The sequence below is a fragment of the Cavia porcellus genome, unplaced genomic scaffold (assembly GCF_034190915.1).
Source record: "Cavia porcellus strain 051 isolate PalLab524CR breed Dunkin Hartley unplaced genomic scaffold, mCavPor4.1 scaffold_4, whole genome shotgun sequence".
NCBI lineage: Eukaryota > Metazoa > Chordata > Mammalia > Rodentia > Caviidae > Cavia > Cavia porcellus.
Genome location: NW_026947487.1, coordinates 10,272,054 through 10,294,826, shown reverse-complemented (window position 1 = coordinate 10,294,826; position 22,773 = coordinate 10,272,054). Strand labels below are relative to the sequence as shown.

Here is a 22,773-nt window from a genome sequence, read left to right as displayed (position 1 = left end):
TGATAAGGAAACTTTGTACATTGTATCTTTAATGATACTAGAAATTACTAATTTACTCATCTGTTTAGTGTTGCGAAGGTTCTATTTTAAAAATGAGGCTTACCTTTAGGATTTGGTAGAAGATTTTGTAACTCACTGAAGAAGCAAGTGTGTGGCATCTCTTGGATGACACTCCAGGTGGAGGCTGGGTGGCGCAGGTGGGGTCAGAGGACCCCGTGTCCCTGAGGAGCAGCGCCAGAGGGAGAGGCACTCAGAGAGTCCTGCTCTTCCTCCTCCTCCTCCTCCTCCTCCTCCTCCTCCTCCTTTTGTATCTGTTGGTGTTTTTCACATGAAGAGCTTAACAAGTCTCTCGAACGGCGTCCCCACATACTCGGAGCCACCGAGTCACAGGCACCAGGGATGATTCGCCTGCCTCAGCATCACAGAATGGACCAGAAGATGCAGCCGGGAGTGACCTGGTGAGGTGTGTGGCCTAGGTGATGAGTGAGATGGGCGCTTCCTGCCCTGCCACTGGGCCACCACCCCACCCTGGACCCCTTATTCCCTGTCACCCCACCCCAGCCCCTTGAGGGGCTGCATCCAGACTGAGTCCCAATCTTTCTGGCTTTCTTTTTTGCTTTAAAAGAATCTTGAGTGATGAAATATTTCAGATATGTGGGAAACAAAAAGAACACAACGCTAGCAAAGTCACCACACAGACTTCTAAAATGTGCATATTTTAACATCTTCAGATTTTTTTAAAGTGATAAAATGTGATAGGCAGGGCTGAACCTTAGCCCCCTCTCATCCCCCCCCCACCATAGAAAACTACCATGATCATGATGGGGCAGGGTGTGCATCTGCTAATGGGGATGTATCTCCATGCTCAAATATAGCATTGTTTTGCAGTGATTTATGTTTTACATGAATAGAATCATATATTTCTCTTTGCAACTTGCTCTTTTCACACAACAGTGTGTTTTTGAGACTTATCCAAATTGATATATAAAAATCTGGCTTATGCATGCTAATGCCTATGAACAATTCCATTATATAGGAAAGTGTAGAGTTTTTATGAAAGTCCATTCCCCCATTAAATGGACAGGTGGGCTTGCATTACTTTTGCTCAAACAAAGAGCCCATAAATATCCCATAGCCACCTCTCTGGAAAGACACTGGAGAGTCTCTCCAGGCTTGCAGCCCTCGCCTTCTCCCCCCCCCCCCCCCCGCCTCTCGCAACTCTGCCTGGACCCCTGGTCTCTGCCCGAGTGCTGCCTGCTGTCTCCCCAGCCTGCTCAGCCTGGGACCCAGCCTGGCTTCAGGATTGAAGGAGGTTGGTGTGGCAGGCAGCAAGAATTGGAATTGAGACCATTGTGTTGAGAGCTAGATAGGGCTGGGCCAGATGAGCGTGGCAGGGTCCCCTGCCCGCCTCTCTGTTGCCGGGCGAGTGCCTCAGTTCTGTGACAGCTCCTGTTGACATCTTCGAAGACCCCATGGAGTGGTCATTTGTACCACGGTTGATTCACTCATGTGGTCCAGAGCTCCGTGTGGATAGACATTGTTATTGATCTTGGCATCTTAGCAGCTTGCGTCATACCTGGCACAAATTGGATTCTCATGACATGAACATTGGATAGATGGGTGGGCAAAAAGATGGGTGGATGGATGGATGGATGGATGGATGGATGGATGGATGGATAGCTAGATGGATGGATGGATGGATAGATGGACAGATAGATGCAAGGTTAGATGGATGGGTGGATGAACGAGAAGGTGCGTAATGGATGGATGGATGATGCAAAGGCAGGCAAGACAGGTGGGAGAGTTTAAGGATGTTCTCGAAGCAGGCGCCGGTTTCCACGACTATTTTGAGCTTCCTCCTTTCTAAGAGGAGTTTCTTCATCAGTTCTGCAGGGGGAAAAGACAGGTTGTCTCCCTGATACTGATCCTCTAACGAGGCCACTGAGTCCTGTCACTGAACAGCTACTTCCCTGCTTCCTGTCTTTCCTCAACCGAGACATGAGCAAGGGGTTTAGGAGAGGGGATAACTCTGCCCATGCTGAGGTTGGGATACCTGGGGACATAAAAAGGGAGGGGCTGAGAGGGGTGGCCAGATCAACTGTTGTATGGGGTACGCTGAGCAGTGTATCTAACCCGATGAGAACTAAGACTATTAAGCTGCCTCATAGCCACACCTGCTTCTTTCTTGCTTGGATTTTGTTTCAAGCAACACAATAGAGTCCAAAGAACTCCAGATGTCACTTGCTGGCACTACCCAGGCACTGTGAATTAAAAGACTAATTCTAGGGCTAATGAAGGGTCACTGATCACTAGCACTGCCCCAACAGAGGATGCCATGTGTGCTGCCCTCTAGAAACTGGCCTCGCTGGGCAGACAGACCGGCTGACAGGTGCAGGGAATCCTGCAAGTATTGCTTGGTGATAAGTCTGCATTTTTGCGTTACAGCAACAGTTAGGAGGTAACTTTTAAAAAACCTAGAAGTGAGGCATGGTGGCACCCGCCTGTAATCCCAGCACTAAGGGGCTGAGGCAGGGATTGCTGCAAGTCCAAGGCCAGCCTGGGCTGCACAGTGAGACTCTGGCTTAAAAATAAGCAGAAATAAACACAAAAAGCTAGAAAAGTGGTAACAAGGCCTCCTGTCATCCTGTAGAGAGGGTGAGCAATCCACAGGGACTAGAAGAGCACTGTCACATGCACAGGAAACACAGAGCATGGAAACGGATCTACAGTTCAGATGTGGGGGAGGGTGGGCTGAGGTTCTGGCTACTAACAAGCTTCACCAGATGCCTGGAAGGAGCGTGCTGGGGAGAAGAGGCAAAAACAAGGAACCTGTCTGTAGAGGAGACAAGGAAACCAGTGCCTCCTGGAGGCTCTGTCCTGCCTCATCTCTCATCTTTCTACCCTTGGGCCAGGCCCAGGAAACCAACACAGAACATCCTTTCAGACACTATCTTCCTTTCCTGGAGACGGGAACAACACTGGCTATATCGCCAGTTGGTTATGCCCAGAGGTGCGTCCAAACCTCAGACATGTTCCTCTGCTATCCACCTGGCGCGTATGGACCCTGCCTCACTCCTATTTGGCACTCAAGTGCACACTCAAATCCAGGCTGGCCCCCTAGCTCTGTTACAAACCACAGACCAAGGGCAGTCCGGAGGGGCGGTCTTATGCAAGGCCACAGGACATGTCCGCACATAGCTGATGCGACCCCTGGGGGCTCAGACGGAGCTTCCTTCTGTGGGAACTTCTCCATAACCCTGAGGACCCTGAGACCCCTGAGAGTAGGGAGAACACCCACCTTTTCTAGGTGTAATGGTAGCACTGTATTCTGAGACCATTTCTCTTTTAAACGTTACCCCCTTCCTTGTATGCAAGGGTAGCAAGAAACTATTTGTGTTGATTTATGATTTGGGCAAATAAGGAGCTATGTCCATGGAAAGCCTCATTTTTACTGGAGTTAGGGTCCATGTGGCTAAAAAACAAAACCCAGGGCTTCTTGGGCTCCGGCTCTCCCCTCTACCTCTCACCATGCCTTGCTCCACAACCTACTGATATGCCTTAGGTCAAAAGTGCTGCTCCCGACACTTGTTCAGAGATGAGGCTTTTCAGAAGGCAACTGGACCACAGGGGCATGAAGCTCAATATATCATGAACAGGGTTTATTGTAGCTAAATGCAGTATCAGGCAGGGTGACCCAGTTGGATAAAGTGGCTTATTGTGGAGTGTATATGCGTATTTCTATCCCCAGGCCTTTTCTCTGCTTCCTGGACGCCATGAGGCAAGTGGCATCCCTCCAACTCACCCTTCCACCGTGTTTGTGCCTTGGAGGTACATGTACCGCACCCTCTGAGATCCTGAGCCCAAATAAACTTTAAATTGGGTGTCAGGCATTTTGCACCAGCATTGTAAGTTAACATTTACTTTTCCTGGCTGCCCCTTCTGCAAATCCTCCTATCTCAATTATCTAAGACATCTCGTTGTGACCCAGGGACTGAGGTCTCTTCACATTTCAGTTTATTAAGCTGACAGGGATTCTTTCCTGTTCTTTCAGGGTTCTCATGTTCTCAGACCCCACAGTTTCACTTGAAGTTCATCATTTGACTTCCCCTGCCAAGATGTTTTGCCAGGACAGTTGTAACAGTCGCTGGGTGTTGTCCTGCTTGTCTTCCCTGTCATCAGTATAAAAGCAAAGCCCAGCTCCCACCCCACCCCACTGCCCAGCATGTTGCAGGGAGGTGACACAGGCTTAGTTGTGGACTTCACTTCTCACAGCCAGCCTGCACAATGAGACTTCTTATGGGGGAGGGGCTGGGGAAAGGCAGGGATTGGGACCCTGGCCCTGGATCTTCTTGTGGATAAACGACACACTGGGGGGAAAGCAATTAAAACACAACAATCAAACCAACCTTTAAATATTAACTTTTAAAAATATAAAAACAGCTCATTACAATGACTTTTCTTTTTTTGTTTTGTTTTTTCTCTCCAGGAATAAGTTTCTTCTACCCTCGCCCTCCCTTTTGGCCAGAACCTTAACAAGAAGTGACAGGTGATGCTCTGGGACCCAGGGAGACAGAAACCCTGCACCATACACCTCTCAACAAGGTCCAGGGCGGCCTGCTGGCTCCATCCATCGTCACATCCCGCCAGAAGGCTGTGCGGCCAGGGAACCCTGGAGACAAGCAGTTTTCCTGGGAGCCCCTCCTTCCTCTGCACCAGAGCAAATCACGTTATAAAATAATCCATAAAAATGCGTATAAAAATTATCTTCCATATGCTACATCCACAGAGAGCCCACCACCAGGAAATCACATGGCCCTTTGCTTTTCTTTTAAAAGAAGGGAAAAGAAAGGACAAAAACAAAAACAAAACCCTAATACCTTTGAACACTTGCTACAGGACACAGCATTGTCCTGCAACCTCTCTGGCCCATGAAGAGCAGAAAGGCTGCCCGGGTCACCTGTGTGCCAGGCTGTTTCCCCAAAGTCCGCAGCCCACTGCCCTGCCCAGGTTGGGGTACAGGAAACTGCTTTTCAGATTCACAAGTCTGCAGGTTAAGAGGGTTTCTCCTCCCAGCAGGAGGCGGAGGGGCTGAAGGCAGGAAAGGGGCGAAGGCATTTTATAAAAGGACATCGCTTCTAATTCTTTTTATTCAAATTAAAAAAAAATAATGCACCCACATCAGTTGCTGTTTGTCTCTGGTGGCTCCCTGAGCTGAGTGGCTATGCTTCCCTCTAACATGAGTCCTCTGCAGGCCGCCCTTGAAGGTTAGGAAAAGCTGGGGAGTTCCTCAGAACCTCCAGTCCCCAAGTGGGTGAAGAGCTTGCACCAAGAAAGGAGGGCCAGGGGCACACAGACAGACAGACAGGGGAAGATGCTACATTGGGGAGAGACCCACAGAAATACCTAATGCTCTGCAGACATCGGCCCAAGTCCTGTCCACCTGTCTGTCTGGGGCTCCATCTGGACAGGCTTCTGACACTGCCCAGAGTGCCACAGGTGGTACCTCAGGGCATCTGGCTGCAGGTTGCAGTTCCCCACCACACCCCAGAGGCTCTCCTCCCATTCCAACCCCCCTTCCTGTGTTGCTCCCTCCCCTGCCCACTTTCCCCATGGGAAATTCAGTTTAAAAAGAAGAAAAAAGAAACAAAACTTTTAAAACAAACAAGCCACCACCACATGTGGTTTGCAAATACAGCAGGCGAAAATACACGGCAAGGTTCCGGTGGGAAAGGGCCACCTCCCCCACTGGCCAGCCCCAGATAGGGGTCTGTTATTTACATTTTCACAAGCCTTGTGCACTGCACAATTGGGAACCAGATTCCCCCCCTCCCCAGCACAACAACGTGGTCCACTCCAGTGTTCCCGACCCCAGATGGGGAGAGGACAGGGCAAAAGAAAGGGGAAGAAGAGACGACATTCATGAAGATGTCTGTGGGGGAATGGGAGGCACAAGCCTCCAAAGAAATCTATTTGTAGCATCTGCCAGCATGGTTATGGGGGAGGAAGAGCAAGTCCATCGGAGTTCAAGAGACACATCGGTCCATGCCCAGAGTCCAGGCCGTGACGAGCCACACCCACTGCAGCCTGAGGACCACAGCCCACCTAGATCACCACTGCTGGCGGCCTGTTCTCCGCGACCCCGAGGGGGCTCGCTGGGTCTCTCTGTCAGTGCCGAAGCGGCTTCTCCCAGAGTTTGACAGCCCTGTTAGAGTCCTTGTTTAGTAGATGACCTCATAAACCGTGGCCTTCTTGTCACCAGAGCCTGTTACAATATATTTGTCATCCGCTGAAATGTCGCAACTCAAGACAGATGAGGATTCTTTAGACTGGAGGACGACGAGAAGCAGGAAAGCATGGGAAGGAAAAAAAAGACAGGAATCGATTTGCTGAGTTTTCCATGAGACTCTGCCCCCTCTGCCTGCCTGCCTGCCTGCCTGACAGCTCTAGCCCCTGACACGAGATCCCACCTGCCCAACCCTCTGTAAAGAGCAGCAGGACGTCACAAGGATGGAAATAGGAAATGTGGCCTCTCTTCCACATTGCAGCCAGGACCATCCTGAGCTATGACACTCTGTGTAACCAGAGACTCAGAGGCGCATACATGACACACGGTTCACTGGCCATTGCAGCACAAGGGGCTCAGGTGCATGAGGACGTGTGTGTACATGTATCCACGAGGCAGGGTGCCACTGAGGGGGAAGGGCTGCTTGAATGTGGCCCACATTTGCCTCCTGGCTCTCTCTCTCCAGATCCCATATGAGCCCTGCTTCAAAGTCCTCTCTCCTCTCAGGAGCCAGGAGCCAGAAGCCATCAGCAGCTACGCAGGTCCCTATGTTCCCTCTGCAAAAGCCATCTTAGGTCCCCAGGGGCAGGAAAAGGGACAGGCAGGTGCAATTCCAGCTCCAGGCTCTTCCTGTTGTGTCTCCTGCCATCCTTGCCCCCATGGCCAGGTGGACTAGCGATACCTGGAAGATGCTGGCTCCGTAGGGCGTCCTCCAGGCGTTGAGGAGGTTATCTTTCCCTGTGCTCACGAACCACTTGCCTGCGGGCAAAGGCAAAAGCACCATCGGGCTGCAGCTCCAGCAGGACCCACCCCGATGCGATCAGCTGCCATGGCAACATGGTGAGACCTGCTCATCAGTGCTCAGTGTTGACTGCCCACTTGCCAAGACCCACGGGCATCCAGAGAATGCCTCGCTCTGCCATCCACGGGTGGGATGGGAGGGGCTGGGTTGGGTAACAGCAGGATCTGAGGTTAAATACGGGGACCGCACTCCCGGGGGTTCCTGAAGCCAAAGTCGGTGGCTCACCACAGTAGGCAAACTTGAGGGAGAGCACACAGCTCTCATGCAGGTGCAGCTGGTACTTGTCCGGCTTGGTGTGGTGCAGGACCTCCACGTTGCTGCTCTCCATGCCTACGGCCAGCCACTCCCCGGTGGGGCAGTAGCCCAGCGAGAAGATCTGCAGATAGCCGACAAGAGGCTCAGTACCCTCCACCCCCACGCTGAGCGGCTCCCCAAAGCCTTCCTGCCTCACATCTGCCACTTGCAAACCAAACCCTAGAGCCCCCCGCTCCTGCCATGGTCCAGAGGAGGTTGCCATTTTCAGCCCATCCTGGGGCAGACTGCTGGGCTCAGGGCACCCTCTGCCTCTGGTCCTTCCATAGGAAAAACACTAAGTGATAAAATACTTAATTATTAAACATTTATAACTGGAAGAGTGGAATAATGAAAATAACAAGTTGCAATGCCTGGCATTCCTGACTGCTGTCTAAGAGCCAGGCTTAAGGTGAAGGCTTTTAGAGGAAGCAAGCCAGGTGCCCCACCACACTCAGGAGTCAGCTTCGGTCACCTCCACCTCTTGGTGGGAAAACTGGGACACAGCCGCAGAACCAAGGTCTAAGCCCACAAGAAAGGCCGGTGGTTCATCTCCAGGGCCTTATCCAGCCTGTCCCATTGCTGCTTCCTTCAGGAAGCCAGGACAAAGACTTGGGCAGTACCCACCTGTGGGACCCTCTGTCCCCTCCCGTTGCAGTGGGGTCCCAGAAGGGAGGGAGGGAGGTGTCCTGGGTACATACCTGGGAGGTGAAGTCATGCTGCTGCAGCTGGCGACCCTCCCGAAGGTCCCAGGAACGCACAGTGTTGTCCAGGCCGCCAGTCCACAGCTTGGTGCCATCGTGGGAGATGTCTATGCAGCTGGCCCCATCCGTGTGGCCCTGAAACTGCCTATGGAAGCCACGGAGGGAAGGAGGATGAGCCTCAGGGAATCCCTGACCACCAGGCTGGCAGCTACTCTAGGGAACAGGTGGGCTAAGGGGAAACTAAGGCCCAAAGTGAGTCATCATGTACCACAATCACTTAATAAGCCTAAAGCATAACTGGCCCAGTTCTCTCCCCACCCGTTGAGGATGGCCTTGTGCAGGGGCAGGCTCCCGGGGAAAGGAGAGTTTGGGGAAACAGAGGACAGGCTTCTGAGACCCAGTTCCTCCACATCACCCTCCACCCCTGCAGTGCAGGGCTCAGGCCACAGATTTGCCCATGGCCACATGAGCCAGAGACGGACAGGAAGCACCAAGAGCCAAGCTGGGCAGCACTACTGGCTGCCACTGTGCTAGGGCACAGTCGGGGATCTTTCCCAACACACACACTCCCCATCCTTCGGCCACCTCTCACAGAAGCAGGCCCACTCATCTCGCTCCCTCACCAACCCCCACCTGGCTAAGTCACCAGGCCAGACGGTGACTAGTCCGAGGCACAAACATGCTGTTCTGCTGGCCTCACCTGACCAGGGTCTGGTTGTGCAGGTCCCAGACAGCAATGTTCCCATCGCTACAGCAGGAGAAGCAGACTTTGGCATCAGGGCTGATGGCCAGGGCGTAACAGGCGGGTGCCGAGGACGTGAGTTCGGCCTTGATGCGGGGCGTGGGTGAGGCCAGGTCCCAGATGGTGAGTGTGCTGGCCTCACCACCCACAATGAGTGTGCGCCCATCAGGGAGCAGCTTGCAGGAGCGGATGTAGTTGTCCCTGTTCTGAAGGGAGAAGGGGCAGACTGAGCAGTGCGCATGTGTTCCCTCCCGGGGGAATAGAGAACTTGCATGTTATGACAGGAAGCTAAAACCATCCCTGCTTGCATCTGAGAAAACCAGGGTTCAGAGAAGTAAGCCAGCTGGCCCAGAGCTCAATCACAGGGGTCTCCTATACCTTCCCCGAAGCTGTAAGAGATGCCCGCAGCCCGAGAGGCTCACCAGGCAGTCCAGCTGGGAGATGGGGCTCTTGCTGCCTGGCTGGCTGATGTCCCAGATCTTCACGCAGCCCTTGCCCCCCGTGTAAACATGTCGAGTGGGGTTACTGATGGTCACAGCGCACACCACCTCCCCATGGCTGAGGGTGTTGATTTGCCGGGCGTGTCTCGGGATGCCAGGGCCGGCCAGGGCATCATGCGGAAAGGGCACAGGTTGCATTTGCCCGTCCGCACTTACATGGAAGGAATATGCACTGCAAAGGCAGGAGCAACGTCACTCTGATCCATTCCCATTGTCGGCACATCCCCTAGGCCCTGGCAGGGGTCCCTAAACCCTGGTTCTTCTTCTAAATCCTTTGCGTCCAGTAACCCCATATTCCTGGGACACCTCCTGCAGGGTGGTAAGTGCTTTATAGTCCTGCTTTGAATTTTTCTCTCACTTATAATCCTTGTTCCAAGGACTGGGGAACCTCATGGGCACCGTGGAATGCCCTTTGCCACCATCTGTAATGTACTCTGACATGCAGCCCTGGAAAGAACCCAGCTGCTTTTAGAAACCAGGGGTGTTAGTGGAGTGGGGGGGGGGGGGGGAATCTGTCTGTGACCCTGAAAGCAAACTGCAGAGGACCTATCTGAGCTGTGGGCAGCCTGTGGGGCTCTATGGGTACCACAGTGTATGTACACGCAACCTCAGTGTTCCAGAGACCCACAGAGTGGACGGTACAACAACCAGCAGGCAGAACCCAATGCCATTCCTGAGGCCCGCGGCAGCTCCACGCACTTAGGTTAGGAACACTGTCCCTTTCGGAGCTCAGCCACCATGTGCTCAACACCCCTGGGTTCCCCAGGTCCCTAGTTAAAGGGACAATCTGTGTTGGGAGCACACCCTGGCAGCAGGGACTGGGGTCAGATCTGGCCTATGTGCTTGGTGGTGGTGGGTCGATGGGCTGCTAGGGCTGTGCACTCTCTCCTACTCCCCACCAAGCATGCAAGCCCCACAGCCAGAGCTTACGGTTTCCCTCCTGGGATAGAGGTGAGACTTGAGGGCAGGCCCGTGGCCCGCATCGGGGGGTGAGGGTCAAAACCAACCTGCAAAGAAAGGTGAAAAGGCAGTCCCGCGTTAGTGACACAGCCACCTCCCTCTTCCCCTCCTGCTTCTCGCCCTCAGCTGCACCACCTGCCCTACCTGGCTCCTTAGGCCCGGGGCACTATCAGCCGGGCAGACCGAAGGCCCGGGAGGGCCCGGGTCAGTGGCAGGAGTGGCTAGCAGCAGCACTGCTCCTGCTCTTCCCTTCCCTGTTCCAGCAGACCCAGCCCACAGAGGGGCTGCCCCAGGGACAGCAGGCAGGGACAGGAACACAGACCCTCTCCACCAACCCGAATCCTCAGTGTTCACCCACAGTCAGGGAATCCCCCTGGGGGTCCACTCCTGCCCCCAGCCTTTCCATCCCTGCCAGCCCTAATCAGCCCCAGTCTACCTGCAGGGAGGCCGCACAGCAGCAAGCAGGGAGCAGGGGTAAAACCTGGGGCCCACTGTGATCCGGTTTCACCCCCAATGACAGCTGCTCACCTCTCCTTAGGCCAACCTCTACCAGCTCCCTAAACTCCCTACCCAGTCCCCCCAGAAAGGAGCCAAAAGGTCTACGTACAGCTCCAAAGCTCACCATTGGCGATCGGCCATAGGCAGCAGCGGCGGCGGCGGCAGCGGCGCTCATCTGGGGCGGGATGTTGTGCAGGCTGGCGTAGGCGCTGGGGCTGGTGAGGGACCCGTTCATCTCGTGGTGGCCCATCATGGCGAAGGGTGCTGCGTAGGAGCTGGTGATGGAGATGGGCGTACGCAGGGCGGAGGCTGTGGGGAGGGGCGCATCAGCGGGGAGTACTTGGGTGGTCCTGGGGGATACCCTGGCCTGGATGATGTTCCCTGGACATCCCGTTGCCCCTACATCCAACCAGACCTGGGAAACCTCTCAATGCAGGCCCTGGCTGGGGCAGCTGCAGCTCAGTTGAGGACCCTGTGCCCCGGCCCACCCATGTGGCTTCAATCCCAGCCCAGCCCACCCTTCCCAGTCATCAGAACATCCATGTGCCTACCCATTATACCTATCGGGTCCATGCCCGGAGGTTTGCCTGGCATGGACCGGAGCCCAGGAGTCGTGCTGGTGCCTGGAGTTGGGGCATCATTCCTTGGCGTTGGAGTGTTGGACTTGAGCCCGGGGGTGGAGGACTTGTCATTCTGAAGAGGGAAGGCACAGAGACCAAGGAAGACATGAAGACCGCTTTGTCCTGAGAGGTAGGCCCAGCCCCAGCCCCATAGTGGGGGCCGTGGTGAAGGTTCCCATTTAACAGACACAGCAACCAAATCTCAGGTTTCCTGAGAGCACAAGCAGCACGGGAGGACCTAGGTCAGGATCCCCCAGCCCTGGTTCTTCTACTCTGGACACCACCTCAGTTCTGCCGGGCACCTCTGTACTCCCCAGCCCTCCCCACCCCTCCTCAGAAGGTACCAGCAGGGACCTCACATACATGACCAAGGTCTTTGGTCTTGGAGGAGGGTGTGCTGCCGGAGGAGGCCACCGAGGCAGGGCTGGTTGGGGCATCTTTCTTCAGGCCTCGGGCCTTGTCTAGCCCATTCTCAGGAGGGGAGTGTGAGGGGCTGACACGGGGTGTTGCTGGGTCCTAAAGAAGGCACAAGGGGTAGAGAGATGCTATGAAGGCCACAACCAGGCTGGAGCCTCCCAGCACTGAGAACAACACACAGAGAACACAGGGGAAGGATGGAGGACACCTGACTGAGATCAAAGGTCACCCTCCTACCCTGGTGGGCAACCCATCCTTGACAATCTAGTCGGATCCCTTTTGCCCACGGGGAGGGAGACCGAAGCCGGGATGTGGGAACAGCCCCTGTGACATGGGCTGTGGCCTCGTGTGGCTTCTCTCCAGCAACTCCCACTCTACAGAGTACATGTCCCTGACTTGCAGCACTAGGAGGACAGAAGGCCCCTGCTGGTCTCAAGGATTTCTCTGGACAACATCGTAAGGTGGCACCATTAGGACCCATGAATATGCCCGGCCACCCTGCAGCAGAGCTCTGTCCCCTCCTCCTGATGTCCTAAGCCCACAGGCCTCGCTGCCCTGCTCAGGCAGCAGAGCAGAGCCCCACCCTGGGAAAGGATAGTTCCAATCCACCATCCTCCTTGCACCCCAGGCCTGCCCTTACCTCATTGGAAACATCCACCACCAGATCGTCACTCTTGTCCCCGTCACTGTCCTGTACCCAAGACAGAAGGCAGCAGGGCAGTGAGAAGAGGTCATGGCCTCCCACCCAGACCCATGCCCTGCTCCACACACCGACAGTGAACCCAGCCAAATGCCCAAGCCCGGCTGTATTCACCACACTCTGTGCCTTCTACCAGCAAGGCTCCAGGTGGAAGCCATGCTTCCTCCAGGGTGGGGTGGGCTCTAGCCCAGCCTCCAAGGGGTTCCTGTGCCCCACCATGCCCACGTGTCCAGCCCATCCGTCACAAGGCACTGATCTCTCTTGTCTGCATGTCCATGACTCTGCTGAGGGTGACCACCACAGCTTACAGAACACAGCCTAACCCTCAGGCAACCAATCGGCTCGTGAGAGCCCTGAGCCTCTGCCCTAGCTCTTACTCCTGCTCGGCATGGTGATGGCAGGCTGCCCCTTTGGCTAAGGAGTCGGGGATCTCACCATGGCCACCTATGGAAGAGCCCATAGCTCTCCCCGGGCCTCATGGAGGCCAGGATGACAGACACCCGCTCACTCCCACCCCAGCAGCTCCCACGTGTGTCTGTGACTCCCCCAACACCAGTTCCGCTGCTGCCTCTGTGGCTCAGTGTCTGCCCCTGGACTTCCTGAGCCACAGCTCTGGCCCTGTCCTGTCCTGGCTAATGCTCTGCAGACATACGTATCGGCTCAGGCTGTCCTTGTCCTCGGCTTTCCGCTTCTTGGCTTCCATGCTATAGTCTGCAGAGCCCCGGTGTTTCTCACTGGCCCGGAGACTTTCTGAGGGTGACACTGAATTATTCTGGAAGCAACAAGAGGACTCAAGGTCAGAACCTGTGCTGACGTAACCTCTCACATGCAGTCATAGACACACAGCTAAGTGCAGGACGCACAGGAGACCAGGGCAGGGCAGGACTTCGGCGCTCTGTCTGTAGACCCGACATGTTCTGGGCTGCACCAGGAGCTCCTCCCCAGCTCCCCAGCCTGCTCCCAGAAACTGGCTAGAGCATCCCTGAATCTCCTTTGTCACCAGGCATGCAATTAAGTAATTAACCTTGCAGCAAGCCACCTGCCTCCTAGCCCCAGAGGCTGCATCCCACAGATCAAACCCTCAGGACCTCAAACAAACAAGATTCTCAAAGTCAGGAAGGCATTCCCTCTGACAACCAGGAAACACATAAATGTGGGGAAGAAGCAACCCCTCCTCGTGACCCTAAGGAGTTGGGGACTGTGTCTATGGTTCCCAAGCAGCAGGAAATCCAAGGATTTCAGGCCACAGGAGTTCTCCCTCAATTACAGAGTAAATGAGGGGATACCGGCTTGGGAAGAAGATGGGCCAAGAGCTGAAGTAGAGAAACGTGGGGACAGTGTGCATCCTGTGGCTGCTTGTAGGAAGAGGGCTTTGAGCACCATGCCCCTCCTGCATGCTGCTGAGGAGAACTCTGTTCTCAAGAGCCTTGACTACATCTACCCACTCTTCTCCCCTTCCACCCTCCCCACATCCATTTTCTGAGCATCTGCCCTGGCTCAGGCCTGGCTGTGGATGCCAGGGGTGGCGGAAGGAGTGAAACAGTCCCTGCTCTCCCCTCCCTGCTCTCCCCAGCTGCCAGGCTAGCCACAGGGAAGACAAGTGGCAGCCAATCTGGGCCCCGGGCAGTGTAGAGATGCATGGCGAGGTCACAAAGGGACACAGAACACCGTCTGTTCCAGAGAGAAGGGTGTCAAAAGCAACCTTCTCGGATTTCCTGTCTCATCTCCCCATCTTATGGGAGGCCAGTGCTGCCCTGGGGGCAGGGGTCATCAGGAGAGACACGGTGGCGCAGGAGCCAGTCACCGTAGAACCTCATATCCTTTCCTAAGCCGGTTTTTCTGGGCAGCTCTTCCCTGCCAAGTTTCTGCCTGAAGCAAATTAAAATGGCAGAGTTATCAAGCCTTGAAGAAGGAAGAAAAAAAAAAAAAAAAATACAGCGGAGGTTATAATGGAACCGCAGCTCAACCTCCCTACAGCCGTGCGAGCACCACGGCCATGGCGCACACAGCCGCAATTCAATTAGCTGCTGCGAGTACCAGCAGGAAAAAAAAAATCACCGTCATTTCATTTCATTTCCTCTGACGGTGGCGGCCACCCCGTGCTAAGCAGAAATGCTTCCAGCCCCTCGGGTGGGCTGCCCCTCGAGGGTGCACAGGCAGGGAGGAGGGGGACGCTCGGCTGGCCCTGTTTCTCCCTGCGACCCAGTGTGCGGCTCAGGGAACAGCGAGCTCTTTCTTCTCCTGCAGTCAGGCTGAAAACCCTCGCCGCTACCGGAGAGTCATGTCAGGCATTTAGCGGCATCGATCCAGCCCGCCTCTGGCTGGCAGGCAGCCAAAAAACTAAGTATTTTTTATTGCTTCAGCTAGGCAAGGAAATATGAATGAAGCTACCTCTAATTGGACTCCAGACTAACCCCTCTGGGACAGCATCCAGCCCATCCACCCGGCCCCCTCCCTCTCCAACACAAGCCCTGTCCTTCCTGCCGTGGGCCTCATCTGTTGACAACCTGGTTTCCAAAGGCTCATTACTCCAGGTCTACAGCTTCCAACACCATACGCACGCGGCCCCAGTGCCCTGACCCTGAGCTGCTGGGCCCAGCTGTCCTGCCCGCCCAGCCCCGGCCCCAGCCCAGCATCTGATTCATGCTCATTCAGTTCTCCAGGGCCTGTGTGTGCTCCCGCTGCCCTGTGAGTCACCCTGCAAGGGTGTCAAGGAGTGTTACGGAGAGCTCTCAGCTGCTGGGGCAGCCGTGGGCTCCGAGCATGAAGCTTTCATGACGGGGACACAAAGCCAAAAGCAGAGTGAGGTGAGGATGTGTCTGATGAAGACAGGAGGGCCCTGGGCTTCCAACACCGTTTTTATGAGGGCTCTCTGGTCCAGGTGATCCGGACCCAGAAGGTCTTTGAACACAGCTGAGAGGAACTGGGCAGGAATCACTCCTGTGACTTATGTAGGAAATTGAGGCAGAAAGAGACCGAGAGAGCTCTTGGCATGTCACCAAGCTGCGACCAGAGCCGAGTCTATCAGTGCCCAACCTCGGCTCACTCTTATCTAAGCAAACTGCCTCTCCCCAAATGTCACTGTCGGAGGCTCAACACTAAAGCAATCAAAGTGGATTTTCAGCTTCAATTATTCCTTTCTTCTGTGCCTCGCCATTTCTGGGCTGGAATGGGGATCTGGATTTCTGAGCACGTAGGCAGGGCGAGGAGAGCAGCGTCACCACAGATGAGCAGTTGAAGACTCAGCCGGGTGGAGGAGGGCCCGGAAGGGAAGGTGAGGCAGAGCTGCCCAGGAGGCTGCCATCTAGATGGTTAGTTAACTGCCCGACCTTCCAAGTCCTACTTAACACGAGGTAATAACCAAAGCCATCCTAACAGATTAGATGGCCCCAGATACAAGCAGGGCGATGAGAAATAAAATAGCTCTGCTAATCGCTGGAGGATTTTTTATCCAGACTCCACTGCGCTTATTCACAAGGCTTATTCACTGGAAACAGAACCTCGGAGCCTCGGTGTGATCAGAAAGATTTACCACAAATCTCAGCACTGCAGACATGCAGCCAGCCGGCCCTTAATGCTTGCTTGCTAGCACTTTCTTAAACCAAGTGAATGCTCCAAACAGGGAGAAAACTCAGGCATTTGAAGAGACTGAGGATTTAGGGTCCTGCCAGAGGCATCCAGCTGCAGGGTGGGTAAGAACCTGGGCCCAGACTGTGTGACACCCAGAGGTCCTTAGATCAGGCATACCACACCAGATCCAGGCCTAGTCAGCTGACCTTTCTGGCTATTTATTTCCTCTAAAAAGGAGTTGGTGCTCATTTAACAGATGGAACAAAAGCCATGGAGCAAAAGCTGGGAGAAAGGGCTTCCCTAGCTGAAGGTCACTTAACAGGTGACAGCAATGCCTGCTTTGTAACAGTAACTGCCCCCTCTGCTGGGTCTGGAGGAGATGTGTCCCAGCCTATCAGCAGTACAGCCTTCTCCCAGCCTGGGCTCACAAACACACAGTCTCTGCTTCAGCCCACAGAGCAGCAGAGTGGACCCCAAGCCAGCTTCCATCACCCACAGGATGGCCCTGTGCCTCCATACATCTCAGGGCATCCCGAGCAACATACTCACCGTGCTGGATTCTCTCTCTTTGGGGAAGGCCGGGCAGGTAGAATGTCAGGATGCCCGAGGAAAAAGACAAAAAGGAAAGGAGAAAGTCAGTCTCCTCCGTCCAGCTGGCTTTTGGGATTTACTAAAAATCCCCTCCTGGTTTTAAAGCAGGCAGAGGCCTGGCACTCAGTCTCTGTGAGCGGACAACTGCAGAGACATGTGGTGATATTTTTCAGTTTGGAAATCAACTGTTGCAGGGCCAGTGTCCCCCTAAGCCTCGAGGGTGGGCTGCAGGAGTGAAGTGTGCCCCATTGTACTACAGGACACCAGTTCCCTCTGCAACCAGACTGGTTCTCAAAGTTGCAACCCTGGCAAAGAGGGCCCATAGGATGGGGGAACTGAGAACATTACTGTTAATAAGAAAGGAATGAGGGAGTAGATTTTTTAAAAAATTAACCCCATTATTCTCTGTGTCTTTACCAAGAAGCCCCTGGAGCCGATGGCTTACACACTAAGCAGCAGCACCTGTCTGCTCCAGTCTCTCTTCCTCTGCCAAGAGGACCATCCTACTATGGGGACAAGATACTGGGCCTCTTGCTTTCCAAGATGGTGGTTCAGGCGAAGGCAAGTAGGTGACACACTCAAGGCCTTGTGCCCAGGAGGCTCAGAGGCCACTGGCCACATGCTCCCCTCCCCAAAGTAAAGCAGAGCACACAGCTGGCAACATCTGTGCAGGGTGTGCCAAGGAGCTGGTGCTGACATGATTGTAACTACTGAGTGTAGCCACCTGGGTCTTCGTGGCAAGGGCCAAGCAAAGGGCTGGGGAAGGTTCCTTTCAATCCCCTGCTTCAAGCAACATGGCTCTAACTCTTCAGTTCACTCCTGGTCCTAGGGTGACAAGCATTTGCTGGGCCCACAAAAGGTAGCACCCATCCCGACCGTTGCCTTGCCCCAGTTTAAGCCACACCTCTGTGGTCCAGTTCATGGTGGTTCTTCTCGTCCTTCACCGCCAAGTGGGCCTGGCTGCCCAGGGCACCAAGTGCTAGCAGCCCAGAGCTGCTCCCGGTCACTGGGGGGATCCCCGGCGGCTGGAGGCCCGACGGGTGAGGCGGCAGCTGGACCGGGGGGCCGTGCGTGGCGTGGGAGAGGTGCTGCGCCTGGAGTTGCTGCTGCTGCAATGAAGTTGGTGTGAGCCGAGCTGAGCAGAACAGGTGGGGAGCCAACGGGGAGAAACACCCCCAAAACCTGTGCCCCAACTCGGTCCACATGCTCATCTTGCTGAAGGAAGTCTGTTAATGGACTGCAATGTAGATACAAGATTTACGTCTTCAAGCACCCCAGCAACCCCTGCACCTGCTTTAGGCCCGAATTTCTGTTTCCAAGCCCAAGATAAACAGTGCCTGCATTCAAGACTGCAGTTATCAGGGCTCCCACTCAGCTGAGGGGAATCATTTTGAAGCTTGCACCTCATTCGACCATGCCTTCAATGTCAGCAGCCAGAATCCCCCACCCTTCAGCAGGGAGACCCCCTAACTCTGCAGAACTCTGAGCCTGGTTTACAGAGCCAGGGCAGGCTAGAGCAGAAAAGGGTCAGGAGCTCAATGAGGTTGGGGCCACTGAAATAAGAGCTGACACCTCTGGGCATCAGTGTGGACAGAAGACATCAGGAAGGCTGGAAACCAGACGGACTGAGATGGCAATCCCAGATCTGGAGTGTATTAGCTGTGTGGCGGTCTTGGGCAGGGCCTCAATTTCCCCATCTGTCAAAGGGGGAAAGGAGCACCTACGCAGAGGGGGTGGGGCACACGGACACTACTCATGGAGCAGCAGGACAGCAGCTGGCACTGATCGTGTTACAGTGGGCCCTGACTCTTCCAACAGCCTAACACAGATCTGTCCACTCGCTGAGTAGTCTGATCCATCAACGATTCTGTGCTTTCCTACTCAACTCAACCCAGGACTCAGCTCCCGGAGCCCCAAATAACCCTTCCCACCACCAGCCTCACACTTCCTCCCTACCCCAATGACCAGCTCCAGTGGCCTTCATAGCCCCCAGTCTTCATCCTAGGACTGCCCATTGTTCCCAGGGCTGTACTACTCCTCCTCGGGAGCAGCTGGGGCCATGGGCATGCCGGCCTCCACCTCTGAACACATCTTTCCTCTCAACCAGTGCGAGAGAAAAAAAGAGAACCAACCCTTTGTGAATGAATGCCTGGGCACTTCCGAACATTCCCTCCAATCCTTCCCACCACTTGGCAAGGGAGCCTGTGCCCATTTTTTACATGGCAAATGGATGCTTTGAAGGCTGGAATAGGCAGCCAGGAACTGGCCCTAGTCCTGCCACTGTTAAGTGAGATTTGGACTCAAATCTGTCAACCACCAACCTCACAGTGTTTGTAAGAAATCCGAGGTCTAGGAGAGCTCACCTGTCAATATGAAACACCCGCTGCCAACTGCTAACAGACAACAGGACAGCAAGTGTTTGTTCCAATGGTCAAGAAACTCTGTGCCCTCCCAGCCAAGATGCCAAGGGCCAGCCTAGCCCTGCCTCAGATTAATGGCAGCCGTCAAGCTCCTGGCCTCTAAAGGCTCTCTGCAGGGAAGGCTGGCATCAGCCGCCATCACTCAAGGCCAGCAGCTCGTACGTCCAGGATGTCCTTTGTTGGGCATTTACAGAAGGCATTGGTGGCTTCGGTCCTGGGTGTGACCTCAGGCCTACATGAGACACCAAGGCAGACACCAACCTAAGACATGCTCAAAGATGTTCAACTACTGGGGCTGGGGATTTAGCTCAGCGGCATAAGCACCTGCCTTGCAAGCAGGCAGTCTTGAGTTCGATCCCTGGTACCGATAAAAAAACGAAAAAGACAAAAAAAAAAAAAAAAAGATGTTCAACTACTGTCCCAGCTAATGAGCTCTAGGGCACTCCACCTTCTCTTTTAAAGTTGTTATCTTTCAGATCTTATTACAAAAGTCATACATGCTCACTGTAATAATACTAAAAATAAGTATGGATTTAAAAGTTTGGGTTTGTTTTTTTTTTTTAATTACCTTCCAATCCTACTACTCCTTGAAGATTCCACTCTGCCTCTGTCTCTACAAACTCACTATACAAACAGGTTCTCCTCGGCCACACTGCTTTAAAACCCCATATGGATTTAAGTAGAAAATAAAGAAATGGTGTCCTTTCTCAATGACTGCTTAGCATTCCCTGGTACAGCCGTGCCATCTAGGTGCCACAGGGTCTGCAGTGGGGCCCCCTGGTTTAAACATGTTGCTGGGAGATTTTGAATTGTGCTCTTGTAACTATCAAGTACAGTGCCAGAAAGCAAGGATGGAGGTATTTCATCCACTTTTCATAGCGCAGTGAGTAAAATCCCTGAGGAAGGGCCAAGGAGAGGAGGGGAAGGCCGTTTGCAAGCAGCAACTTGGCTGGCATGTTCCACACACGATTCTGCACCTAGACACAAAGCTTACTGCAGACCAGTATCCAGGGAAAGACACAGTGAACAGTTCTCTACACCTTACTAGGTGGGTCAGGTCTCCTCTCCTATCCAGCCTTCTAGCCTTGGCCTCGCCTAAACGCCAGCCACCTTCTCTTTCCCATCTTCCTGGTCAGAATAGATCTCCCCACTTCTGACGGTTCTAATAGTTTAGAATCTGGAGCCATAGAGCCCAAAAGAGAATCCAGCTCTATCCTTTATTAGAGATGAGTTCTGGGACAAGCTGGCTGACCTCCTTGGGCCTCTGCTTTCTCATCTGCAGAATGGACATCAATCTCTTTGGGCTGTGCTGGGATCACGTGTAAAACAAAGCAGGTCTCAGGCAACGCCCACAAAGGCTATGAATAGGTTGCAGGTCCAACTGTTTTGTTCATCTCTACGCATGCCTGGAGACCTGGCAGTTTCAAGATAGCAAGGCCCTTGTCTTATGTAGCCTCTGCTCACTGATCTAATTAATGCTTCCTTCTGGAGCTTCCAATGCGGGCTCAACTTAGTGACATCTCACCACCTCATTTTCAAGGCTCCACTGGCCAAGGGCTCCCACCACAGGACGCAAGGGCAGGGTCCTAATGCAGACACCAACAGCTCTCAGCCCCCAGGAAAGACAGTGCAGCCCTCAGCCCTGTTCCTTTCACATGGCTCTCTGGGGGCTCCACGGATATCAGTTTGGGGGCTTGATAACCAGATGGGGCACAGGCAGAGCCTGCAGCAGCAGCCAGAGCCAAGGACCAGCACCACTCTCTCCACCAGGGGCTCATGGTTGTAACTGACAGAATGTAAAGGGCAATCTCATCATTAGTCGATCCCCTCAGGGAATCCAGCTCTTTGCCACACTGGAATGAACTCTGGCATGGCTTCTTATTACCTCTGTAGTTTGTGACAACTCCCTCTTCCTCCCCACCCACCCTCCTACCTCAAAACAAAAACAAAAACAACAAAGATTCCACATTAATGCTTTATGCCATCGTTCTACTATGATTCTCCAGGAGATACAAGCCACACATTGTTAGTAGACAACAGCCCTTCCATCTCCCAGTCCAAAGTCTGTATCACAGAACACTGTAAAAGAAATAGCAGATTAGGGGCTGGGGATTTAGCTCAGCGGTATAAGCGCCTGCCTTCTTGCAAGCAGTCAGTCGTGAGTTCGATCCCTGGTACCGATAAAAAGGAAAAAGACAAAAAAAAAAAAAAAAAGAAATAGCAGATTCATCATCAGCCAGCATATAGGGTCCTGGGTCACTACTGCCTTCTGGAAGTGGCTACCCAAGGGTCATGCGCTTCCTTCCTTGTGCCCAGGAATCTTGTCCTTTTAAGGATTCTGCAAAAACGTGGATCCCAGAAATAAGGAAATAAGGGCTATGCCAGCAGCCACTCTGCAGGGAGCAAGTCTTGGCTGGAAAAGGGGTATGTTTTGTGCCCACCACGACTTCCTGTGGACCAGCAAGAGACACAGTAGGCTTAGTCAGAAACTATCCTTCCCCTCATCTCTCCTTCCTGGTCCTCTCCTCATACACCATCCTGAGCTTGCATCCAGCCTTTCTCATGAGAAGACCTCAGAAAGACACTAATTGTCATGGTGACAGACCACCGGCAACACCCACACCAGTGCTGGACACATCTAACTATGGGTACAACCTCGGGCTCTTCCATTCCAAGCCTGAGGGGAGTCACAAACACCTGACCAGGCCATGCTTGCCATGTCCTCTCCTTCCATCTTTACACAATGGGGAAACTGAGGCCTGGGAGAACAAAAAGACATGCCTAAATCCTTGCTAACCCCTAGCTCAGGTTGCCAGGCTGTGTGCCACCAAGCCTGAGAACAGCCATTAGAACCTGGAGGCTCCCAGGTTCTGTTCTCTCTTCTGGTCTCTGCTTCTCAATCTCTGCTCCCTGCTCCCTAATCTCTGTATCTCTGCTCTATTGTCTATATCTCTGATCTGACCTTTAATCTCTGCTCTACACCTCTGACCTTTAGTCTCTGATCTTTGAACTCTACTCTAGATCTGACCCATGACCTTTGATCACTGCTCCAGACGTCTGATCTGTGCTCTGGAGCCCCCGGGGCTCTCCTCTCCCCCAGGAGATAAAGCATGCCCTGACTAGATCAGCCTCTCCTCCTCCTGCAGCGCAGTCAGGCAGGGCTCCCCAGCATGGTGGCCTCAGCTGTCCGTAATTCCTGCCTCACGAGGAGGCTCTGTCAGGCAAAGCGATTAGAGGGCTGCGTGCTTAATGACAGGGGGATGGCTGCATTTACTCAGAGCCTGAGAAGCAATTACCTTGAAAATGGGGGTCACAGGCCCCACTCGTTGGCTTTAATTGAATTCCAATATCTGCCTTGAGCTGCCTTGACCTAACTTGTGGCTTCCTAAACGCTACTTAAAGGAAGTGGAGCTAATCCAAGCAGCTCATCTTTCCCTATCTTTACTGCTTTCTTAAAACTTAAAAAAAAAATTTTTTTTTTAAATTTTCGTAAGAGGATTTTGAACCCAAAAGACGAGGCAGAGGAGGAGAACAAGACCTGGGGACCTCACAGACAAGGAAGCTGCCAGAAGAGGGCTGCAGACAGGAGGGCAGCCAGTATGCCGACGGCCTCCCTGTACCCCTCTACCACCCCCAAAGTCAGAGGGCACGCTCAGGAAGAGCCCTGACTGCTGC

General features: G+C 53.7%; 1 protein-coding gene across 12 annotated transcripts in view; it reads right to left on the bottom strand.

Moving 5' to 3' along the window:
- Positions 1-4,403: 4,403 nt before the first annotated feature.
- Tle3 (TLE family member 3, transcriptional corepressor) overlaps positions 4,404-22,773 on the bottom strand; it is a 38,436-nt gene continuing 20,066 nt past the window's right edge. For 2 of the 12 annotated variants that reach the window (XM_003477633.5, XM_005007178.4), the window contains exons 7-20: positions 17,583-17,787; positions 16,637-16,653; positions 13,170-13,289; positions 12,458-12,508; positions 11,764-11,916; positions 11,332-11,473; positions 10,890-11,089; positions 10,253-10,329; positions 9,245-9,494; positions 8,781-9,028; positions 8,078-8,225; positions 7,311-7,461; positions 6,966-7,042; positions 4,404-6,326 (exon numbers count right to left, since the gene is read on the bottom strand). In XM_003477633.5, coding sequence (XP_003477681.1) covers positions 6,219-6,326; positions 6,966-7,042; positions 7,311-7,461; positions 8,078-8,225; positions 8,781-9,028; positions 9,245-9,494; positions 10,253-10,329; positions 10,890-11,089; positions 11,332-11,473; positions 11,764-11,916; positions 12,458-12,508; positions 13,170-13,289; positions 16,637-16,653; positions 17,583-17,787 — 1,947 coding nt within the window. In that variant the 3' untranslated portion in view covers positions 4,404-6,218. The remainder of the gene's footprint in view (positions 6,327-6,965; positions 7,043-7,310; positions 7,462-8,077; positions 8,226-8,780; positions 9,029-9,244; positions 9,495-10,252; positions 10,330-10,889; positions 11,090-11,331; positions 11,474-11,763; positions 11,917-12,457; positions 12,509-13,169; positions 13,290-16,636; positions 16,654-17,582; positions 17,788-22,773) is intronic. The other 10 variants (XM_013141404.3, XM_013141406.3, XM_005007179.4 and 7 more) reach the window with 6 other exon arrangements.